The 10,411-nt window shown below is 42.2% G+C and overlaps 1 protein-coding gene across 3 annotated transcripts in view; it reads right to left on the bottom strand.

The window, feature by feature from the left end:
- Nucleotides 1-211: 211 nt before the first annotated feature.
- The window catches only part of PSPH (phosphoserine phosphatase), a 49,860-nt gene continuing 39,660 nt past the window's right edge, over nt 212-10,411 (bottom strand). For all 3 annotated transcript variants that reach the window (XM_030871888.3, XM_060285468.2, XM_030871886.3), the window contains 5 exons: nt 5,636-5,794; nt 4,621-4,755; nt 4,013-4,158; nt 2,855-3,003; nt 212-727 (listed from right to left, as the gene is read on the bottom strand). In XM_030871888.3, the coding sequence (XP_030727748.1) occupies nt 620-727; nt 2,855-3,003; nt 4,013-4,158; nt 4,621-4,755; nt 5,636-5,775 (678 nt within the window). In that variant the 5' untranslated portion in view covers nt 5,776-5,794 and the 3' untranslated portion in view covers nt 212-619. The remainder of the gene's footprint in view (nt 728-2,854; nt 3,004-4,012; nt 4,159-4,620; nt 4,756-5,635; nt 5,795-10,411) is intronic.

The raw sequence follows: 10,411 nt of genomic DNA, 5'->3' as shown, positions 1-10,411 counted from the left end.
GTTTCTACTCAAACACTTAAATACTTGAATTACTGGATACTGAAATACATGATAGGCAGAATTAAAAATTCTACAAATCGGGAATTTTCTGGCAGTCCAGTGGGTTAGGACTCAGTGCTTTCACTGCTGAGTACCTGAGTTCAATCCCTGGTCGGGGAACTAAGATCCCACAAGCTGCGTGGTGTGGCTCAAAAGAAAAAAAAAAAAAATTCTACAAATCTGTTCTGATATGCGGATAAACTTTTATTTATATATAAAGGGAAAACCAATTTCACTTAAAGCTGCCTAATCCATATTTCCAATAATGAAGGTGTTTAATTTACTATCCACCTTCAAAAGCCTTCAAATAAAATATAGCTAGGAAAATACATAAAGAATTCAAATTATAAAACTCTCCAGGTAATTAAATGGTCATAATAATACCGGAACTACAGTTAAAAAAAAAAAAAAAAGAACCACAATGTTCTATGAGCCCTAACTATAGTTTACTTGGAAGTACAGATAATCAGTACTAAATTTATATATTAAGTCCTAATATTCAATTGGAAGCAAACAGTATCAAACTGTATAACTTTTAAAAATTAACCTGAAGTTGTTATGAACTGTATAAAAACTGATCTTATTCTTCCAGTTCTCCCAAAAGCTCTACAAAATCAGTGATGTACCATTCCGAGTTGTCCTTTACTTGTTGCCTGATCACATTTCCTCCAAATCCAATGAAAACATCCTAAGAAGAGAACAAAAGAGAAATAGTTTAAAAGAGAGAGACAAAGATACAGCAGCAGCCTAGGGCAGTAAGTGTTGTTTAAAAGAATAAACTCTGTGCAAAGAGAGGTGAGCCCAGCCTCACCTGGGGCACCTCCCTCCCCAGCTCCCCGGGAGCCTCCCCTCCTCCTGCCCTGAGAATGAATGAGTCTGACCACCACTGCTGCAGATGCATTCAGCTGGACATTGTGGGCTTCAGGAGAACTGAAGCCCTCTTAAAACCAAGACAATTGCTTACAAAACTAAAACCACACCAGGTGGTAAACATCTGAGTTCTAAACTAGGTGGCAATCACGTCCAGGCCAGACAATTTCAGAGAAAGAAGATCAAAGAGAAGCCTGTGGTGCCGTGGAAATGCCCGAGGCCTGGAATCAGGACCAGAGCAGGTATCTCCCGGCTGGCATCCTGGGTGAAACTGAGGGACCTCCCTCCCAGGAGGGCATGTTATTCTGGGCTGAAGGAGATGACAACCCCAGAGTGTGTTAGCAGCATTCCACTTTTCACTGGTAGAATTATTTAAAGTTACATTGTTTCATTAATTTCTGCTCAGTGATACCTTCTTTTAGTCAATGATCTTTTTAAATGGTATTTTCTCTTTTTCTGCCAGGCTACAGACACAATATACACTAATTTAGAAGTACAAAATTCTTACTTGACCTTTGTCTTCATTTTTATTTTCATACCATACAAGGGCGGGCGGGGGGGCAGGGAATAACTAGATACTTCCCTTCTAGTTAAATTTAGCCTCCTCCTAACTGAGCTCCCTGCCTCTGCTGCAGCCCTTTCTGCATGCCAGCACCAGCTCAGCTGTCCTAACACACTGACTTGTTCCTTCTCGGTCCAGAAGCCTTCCAGGGCTTCCCAGGACCCAAAGGTAACACCAGAGTGCCTGGTATGTGGGGTCTTCTTCTCTTGCTGAAGAGAAAGCTCACTTGTGCCTAGGACCATGCTAGTACATCCTTACTGTGCTCTGCTGCTTCCCCTCCCTCTAGAAATTCCACACACACACACACCCCGCCAAGTCCTGCCAGGCCTCCACATGGAGGCTGCTAACCGTCCTTTAGGGCACAGATTCCTCTGACCACCTTCCAGGGCTACACACCTGCATGCACACCACTTTCTCTTGGTTCAGTCAGGCTATATCATTTTCTGACTGGTAGGTCATCTGGAATTTGTAATTTTGCTCTTTCTGGACACCGGGATCGGGGGCCCCCTGAGAGAACCCTGCATTTTATGCCTTGCTATTCAACTAGCCCGGCGTTCACTACTTAGTCGACCCCAACATCGGCTATAAATCATCTAAGAACGTGTTATCTCGAACTGACTCAAGTAGTGTTAGAAGGATCCCAAAAGATTCTTTAACCACGAATGCTTAATCATTGACAGAGAAAGATGCTATTTTTAGATCTCAGGAAACTAGGTAGTAAAACGTTCACCACTATATTTTTGGTTCAGTTTTTCTTAAGTTAGAACAAGACAATATAGTCAAAGTCCTACATGAAAGGGACATGTGATAAATTAAGATATTGGCTTAACTTAAGATATGGGCTATATAGCATTTGTTTCCTGCTAGTCTCAGAAAACAATGTTAATTCAGAGGAATAAAATGCCTTAATATGGGTGTGGTCTCAAACCTCCCTGAGCCTCAGTTCTCTGATCAGTAAAAAGGAGAAGATAATACTCTTACCTCACAGGGCTGTTATGAGGATTAAATGAGATAACGTATGAGGAAATAGTTTATCAAATATAAAACATTACAATTTCGGTTATAGTAATAAGAGCTGCATTATTTGTGGAAATGAAGCCAAACCTTGTTGAGCACATACTCGGGCTAAGAGGTGGCAGCCATCCTGCAGGGACAGGGGTCTTTGAAAGTTTTAAAAGGTTTTTAAGTTCCTTATTTGCAACCCTCCTTGGGTTTGCAAAAAGTCAATTAATATATTGAGATTGAATTTGTTTTATTTATCTTGGTTTTTTATTTCAGGCTGATACAGGTTTTTGTTTAACTCTCACAAATTGTACTGAGTTCTAAGTCAGCTGTCAACAGTAAAAATACAAACGCAAAACAATTAGTACACTTAATACATACAGCAGGAGGACAGGCTTCCATGTCTGTGGCTCCATCTCCAATCATGACTACTTTCTTAAAATGAAATTTTTCCTTTAAAAGTTTAATAACTTTTCCTTTCCCACCAGATTCGGCTGTTGGCTGCATCTCATCAAAACCTGCATATTCACCTTAAAAGAGCCATTAAAACAGTGTTAAAGATCCACAGGATTGTATCAGTAGGGCCAGCCTTTTGCACAGATGATAGCCTCACCTTCCTATCACTCACAAAGCTAAAAACAGCCTTCAGTAAAGTGACACAGCCTGGACTTTCACACTTATTCCTCAGAATGAACAAGTTTTGCTTTTAAATTACAAACACCTCTTGTCAAGGTTACTCCTTTAGATGATAAACATCTTGGGGTAAATTAACTTTATCCTCTAAGCTTTCAGTGTCATAATTGTCAAAACTTGTTGAGGTGGCAGAACACCATGAAATAGTAATATATTAATTTAAAACATGTTGATATACAATTTCATCTAAGAGGAGATTCCTATTTATATTTGATGGATTATTTCTATTCTTACAGTAATTACCACACTTATTCTCTACTTCTTTTTTTTAATGATTTCTATCTATAGACCCTTAAAAAGTATTCTATTAACACATGTAATTTATTTTTAATTAATATTATTTGGTGTTAAGAATGTCAGCCACCCCTTGACATAACTGGAGACATCTTGAGAGGACAGAAAACTACAGCTGTGGTTCTGTGATGGTCCAGAGAGGGGCCAGGAGGTGCCTCCAAAGGCAGCTAAAGTGCAGCGACTTGCTCACAAATTAACTCTCCTTCCTGAGTCTAAATTGATTCAGATACATGAGAGCTTTCATAGAACTGAACTATGATGCATAACAAAATAAGTCACGAGGGTTACATAAGAACTAACATTTTACTCAGTACAGACATTTATATACAGATAGATGATTATATCGATACTGAAGGTAGGAGAGATGATGACCTAAGTCTATTTTGCAGGGCAAACGATACCAAGGTGCAAAAGACATCAGTAAAGAGAATCCTTTACCTCAACATTTAACTCTGATTCCACCTTGCTTGAGTTGCATTCCAACAGACATTACCTAGGATGTTGAATACTAAAACTGATAAGAAGGAGAAAATGTTACTATTAAAGACTTACCATTAAAGTAGAATTTCAGCCTGTTGGCAAATACATTGGTTGATGGGATGTTGAGCTTTGAAGCAACATGCTCCACAATGCTCCTAAAGCCTCCAGATATTAGAAAAACCTGAACATTTCGCTCTTGTAGGCGACTTACTAGCTCCCTGAAAGAATAAAAACAAAAAAACATATAAAATACCAAATGCTGATTAATATAAAAGAGAAAACATGAAAAGGAAACTCAAATATATTTTTTCTCCAAATGCATTTGCCCAAGGTACACCAGACAAGGTATACCGCCTAATGAATTAATGTTTTATATATGTTTTTCTAAAAGCACTTAGAAATTAGTGGGTGGGGCTTAACTGCTTTAGGAAACCATTCCACAACTCTATTCTGCCCATGGACCCAGAAACACAAGAAGAAGAGGAGGCTTAGGCTCTCCGTGGGGAGAGAGGGAGGGCAGACGTGGGCAGGAACAACTAGCAGACAAGACCATATACAAGTACCGAAGGAACCACAAAGAAGGGAGCTCTAAAGTAATGGTGAGATACCCTCAGGAGGACATGCCCCCAAATGCAGGTGCTGATAGGGAGACAGTGTACCCAGACTGGGGAGCCCCTTACCTTATGCCGGGGGTCAGGTGTGGTGGGTGCTCTGCTATAAGCCTTTGCACCTGTTCCCTAGAGGGCTGGATCAGAGCTAAGCGCTCTGTGAGGGCAGCCTTGAAAGGCACTGCCCCGCCCATGGCTCGCCGTGTCCTAGGAGGAAGACCCAAAAATCAGGCCAGCTAAGTGCTGTCTTCGAAGTTTACACGCCTACCCTCCCCCACTCCTCACAAGGTCCACGCATGAGGAAGGTGCCCCACCATACAACAGACGTGGTGCATGGCCATGGGAGTGAGTGAGGCCTGGGATAAACCACTGAAGGTTTGCTTGAGAATCACATTAATATTTTGAAGCCAAAATAGCCTAAGTCTATTTTGCAGAGCAAATTAGACCAAGGCACAAAAGACATCAGTAAAGAGAATCCTTTATCCTTTGGATCCACAAATACACCATCCAGTGAGCTAAGAAAACCACATATACTATCCACAGGTACCTGCCTTGGAAGCTGTGAGTGTTTGTAAACCAAGAAAGAAACCAAAGGCCCTGTACTCGTGCATCAAAGGAAGCTGAACGTGAAATGGTCCATGAGCTAGTGACTGCAGGTGACACAGGGAGGGCAGGAGGGAGGGAGGGACTCTCACCCAGGCATCCATGGAGAAACTCTGAACTGTAACTAGCTTTCTAACAAACCACTAAGGCCACACAGCACTGGACCCCTGGAGACCCCCCAGGTCATCTTCTTTGGTTACTTATCGTCATCAGTCCCCTGACCAAGCTAAGAGTATGTCATCCATATTTGTTTGTCAGAGGCAACCATATATTTTTTTTGCCATAAATATTTGTATAAAGGGATGGTTGGATGATGTACACTACCAAATTCAGCTCTCAGTGATGGAGCAAAAAGCCTAGTGCCCATGTTTCATAGGCAGGGACTGAGATCAGGCTCTGGGCTCTGGTCCTGCATGTCATCCAAAAGTCACTCTTCCTTTGCAATTCTTTATCATTTCGTAAGGTGAATAAATACTGTTCCTACATTTCTGACACAGCATCCTCAACTCCACAGAATTTGGCCAGCTCATCAATTCCTTCTTCTCTGATGACTGTGCTGTCAACATCAAAGCACACTGCATCAGCTGAACAGAAAAGTTTCCTCAACTCTGAATGGGAGACCATCCTGGGAAGAATTTTCCTTCTACAACAGAAAAAGATAAATATAGTTAAAGACATAAAATATAGTCATAAAAAGGTCTAATTTTGCCTACGACTGTCAATATATTTTAATTTGTATCAAAGTCAGTGTAGCCCATATAAGCATGTCCTCATGGAATCATTCTTTTTTTTTTTTTTTTTTTAAACACAAATTAAGTATCTTCTAAATGGCAGGCTCTGGGGTTACAAAGATTAGCGGGACCCAAACTCTGCTCCCAAGCATTGTCTAGTGAATGTACCAACTTATAAATGTATTTGATGTTCAACCAATATTCAAGGACTTTTGACCTAACAGAGCAATAAAGGCAAGGGCTACAATGGAAATGTGCTTAAGATACCGTGAGAACACAGAGGAAACGTTGAACCTTGTCTATGAAACAGGGCTTCCAAGAAGTACAGGCATTAAGCTGAATGTTGCAGAGTAAGTGGCCCTCTGAGTGGGTTCTCAAAGGGCAGGGTATCAATTTGGGGTGTGCTGGGAATTAGCAGGGAGGGAGACGGCAGCAAGGAGAGAGGGTAATGTTGGCAGAGGGAAGAGCAAGGGCAAAGACGATGCAGCAGAAGGATGGATGACGTGCTGGAAGCTGCCCAACAGCCCAGTCCAGTTGCCAGGCAGTGCACGGAGAGTTAGTGTGGGCTGGGCTCAGGAGTTTGGATTTTAACTTCTAGCTAATGGGAAACCTTGCTTTCCACCTCAGAAGTCAGAGCTACATACACACGTGTTAGTCTCTGGTGCAGAGGTGGTAACTAAAGTCACACAGCCTGATGGAAGTCACCACGGAGAGTGGAAAAAGGGAGAAAGAAGAGGCCTGAGGACAGAGCGCAGGAACGGGACATTCAAGTCAGGAGCCTGAGAAGGAAAATGAGAGGGAAAGGTCAAGGGAAGAAACTCTGGGAGACCACAGTGCTGCAGAAGCTATGGAGGATAGTTTCAAAAGAATTTTGAGTATTTCTTTCTTTCTCTTTTTTTTTTTTAAGAAAATCACTGGACTAGAATCATGGACGTGAACTAGATCCTAGAGGTCACCCAGACCACTCACCCATCAAAGAGACTAATATGTCATGTACAACGCCACACGGACAATGCAAATCAGCATAAACAGTGGCTGAAAATAGACTCAAAAGAGTCTGGCTAACCCACTTTGTAACTGATTTCAAACCAGTGCATTTGGGGCTTCCCTGGTGGCACAGTGGTTAAGAATCTGCCTGTCAATGCAAGGGACATGGGTTCGAGCCCTGGCCTGGGAAGATCCCACATGCCGCAGAGCAACTAAGCCCATGTGCCACAACTACTGAGCCTGAGCTCTAGAGCCCGCAAGCCACAACTACTGAGCCCACGTGCCACAACTACTGAAGCCCGCACTCCTAGAGCCCATGCTCTGCAACAAGAGAAGCCACGACAATGAGAAGCCCACGCACTGCAACAAAGAGTAGCCCCTGCTCACCACAACTAGAGAAAGCCCACGCACAGCAACGAAGACCCAACACAGCCACAAATAAATAAATAAATCAAAAAAAAAAAATTGCATTTGGCAGAATGATCTGGTTCAAAGTGGACCTGGAAAAAAAAAAATCTTTTAAGCCAGAGGTCAGCAAACTACAGCCAGTAGGCCAAATCCAGCCTGCCACTTATCTTTGTACAGCCTACAAAGAATGACTTTTTTACCTTTTAAGTAGCGGGAAAAAATAGAAGAATATTTTGTGAAACATGAAAATTACATAAAATTCAAAATTCAGTGTCCGAAATCAAGCGTTATTGGAACACAGCCATGTTCATCGTTTATGTGCCTGTAGCAGCTTCCCCACTACAACAGACAAGTTGAGTAGCTGCATCAGAGACTGTACAGCCTGCAAAGCCTGAGATATTTACTATCTGGCCCTTTACCAAAAAAAATTGTTGATCCTTGTTTGACCCCTTACAAGAGAGTACTCCAAACAGGAAATGTGAGTTTCATTAGAGACCCAATAAAAATAGGCAAGGGAGGGTAAATTAATGAATCCAGTTAGATAATGGAATCTTAAACTCTGCACTAACATTATCAACCTAAATGTGAATAAGCCTCCATTCAACAGAAAACTATTCTTAAAAAACATGAATACTAAACACATCTGCTCCTGGTTATCAACAATCTGTTTTTTCCCCCAGCATCACGCTCTTGTTCAAGCTCACCCCTCAACTTAGAGGACTGACTTCCCAGGTTCACAGATCATCGGCTCTTTGAGGCTAAAAGCTCCTTTGCTGGTTGGTTCTCTTCCGTTCTCTTAATGTTGAAATGGCCCATGGTCCGTCCCTGGTCTTCTCTACCTATACTCACTCCCTAGATGAATTAATTCATCCAGGCTCATGGCTTTAAATGCTGTCTCTATGACAGTAACTCCCAAATGTACACCTGCAGCTCAGTTTTCTCTCCCAAACTCTAAACTCCAACTACCTACCTGACTTCCACTCAGATGTTTGGTAAACATCCCAAACTTAACATGTCCAAAACTGAACTGCCGCTCTTCCCTCCCCCCAGAAAACTGTCATTCTTGCAGCCTTCCTTCTCTCCCTTGAGGGCAACTCCATTCTTTAGTCACCCTTGACATTTCTCTTTCTCTCAAATCCCACATCCAATCTTTCAGGTAATGCTGTTGGTTCTGCCTTTAAGCTCTAACTAAAATATGACCACTTCTCATCACATCCACTGCTATCGTTCTAGCTTGAGTCACCAATGTTTCTTGGCAAGATTATACCAAAAGCCTCCTAAAAGGTCCCCACCCCAGTATTTGCTCTCGACATAACAGCCAGAGAATCACTGTAAGCTATAAGCAAATCATGCTACACTTCTGGCTCAAAATCCTTCACTGGCTCCTCATTTTACTAAAAGTAAAAACCAAAGTTCTTATGATTACCTAGAAGGTCTGCCCCCCAACTCTGGTACCACCACCACCATGCCCTCCCCGTTACTTCTCTGACCTCATTTTCAACTCGTCTCCCCCTCCTTCACTCTGCTCCAGCCTCGCTGGTCCTCTTGCTGCTCTGCAAATACACCAGGCAGACTCCCCACTTAGGGCCTTTGCTCCAGCTGTGCCCTCGGAGGGAAGGCTCTTCACGCGAATATCCACTTGGCCAATTCCCTTGGCAAGAGTTTGCCCAAATGTCAACCTGACCACCCTGTTTACCATTGTAACCCCCCTCCCAACCTTACCCCCAACATTACTAACCTCCCTCACGATGCCCTACTTCTTTTTTCTGTAACATCTCTCATCTTCTAACACACGATAAAACTTATGTTTGTTACGTGTTGTCTATCTGTTCCCATTAGGATGTAAATTTCACAAGAGTAGGATCTTTGTCAGCTTTGTTCACTGCTGGATCCTTAAGACTGAGAACAGTATTCGGCATACAGTAGGACTCAATAATATCTGTTGAATTAAGTGGATGAATAAAGCTCAAATGCCATCTTCAGTATCAAGTCTTCCCTGATTCCCCTGAGCTGCAAAAAAATCTCTCCCCAGAACTTCCACAGTACTTTATGTAGATCTGTTTTTTTAAGATATGGAATTAATAATATTCCAACTTACCTTAAATTGAGTTATGTGCATAACACCTCCACTCTTGGATTGCAAGCTCTTTATACTAAGATCCAAAATTTTCCAAAACACCTATTGTTTTGAACCTCTTTTGAGTAGATGCTCAATTAATTCTGAAGGTTGAATGAATGAATAAATGATAACATTTTGAATTACATACCCACAACTAACCATTTTTTTAACTTTTTATTGTGGCAAATTTCAAATGCATACAAAAATAGAAAGTACAAATACATGAACTCCATGTATTTATCATCCTGCTTCAACAATCATAGCAAATCTTGCTTCATCCACCCCACTATAAAAGGTTCTGCACCCCAATTCCAACATTGAGGGGATAGGGCTCCCACACTACCAAGCAATTCTCAGACACCAGCAGGGTATCCTACATTTCAACTCAATTCCGACACTATCTACCCATAGGAAAAGCATCAGATTCCACAGGTTAAGGGTTCAGTCCCACAAGACTGACCCCACTCCACCCCCAACACACATACACACACACGCGCACACACACACACACACACACACAATTTCAGATGTCAGTCACAAGTCCAGATTATCACCTGTGCTTCTGACTGACCGGCTATAGACTGGAGGTTCCAACAACCCCCTCCTTGGGTTTGATTAATTTGTTAGAGTGACTCACAGAACTTTACTAGATTTATTCTAAAAGGATATAACTCAGGAACAGCAGATGAAAGAAATGTACAGGGCAAGGTATGTGGAAAGGGGCATGGAGCTTCCACGCCCTCTCCAGGCATGCTGTTCTCCCCAAAGTTCCATGTGTTCACCAACCTAGAAGTTCTTCGAACCCCGTCCTTTTTGGTTTTTATGGAGGACTCATTACAAGGGCATAATTGATTAAATCATTGGTCATTGGTGACTAAGCTCAGCCTCCAGCCTCTCTTCCCTCCCTAGAGGTCAGGGCAGTGGGACCAAAAGTTCCAACCCTCTAATCACATGGTTGGCTCTCATGGCAAACAGCCCCCATCCTTAGGTGGGTCCAAAAGTCACCTCATTAACA

The sequence above is a fragment of the Globicephala melas genome, chromosome 15 (genome assembly GCF_963455315.2).
Source record: "Globicephala melas chromosome 15, mGloMel1.2, whole genome shotgun sequence".
Taxonomy (NCBI): domain Eukaryota; kingdom Metazoa; phylum Chordata; class Mammalia; order Artiodactyla; family Delphinidae; genus Globicephala; species Globicephala melas.
The sequence above is the reverse complement of the archived record's forward strand: the minus strand, read 5'-3'. Positions and strand labels throughout refer to the sequence as shown.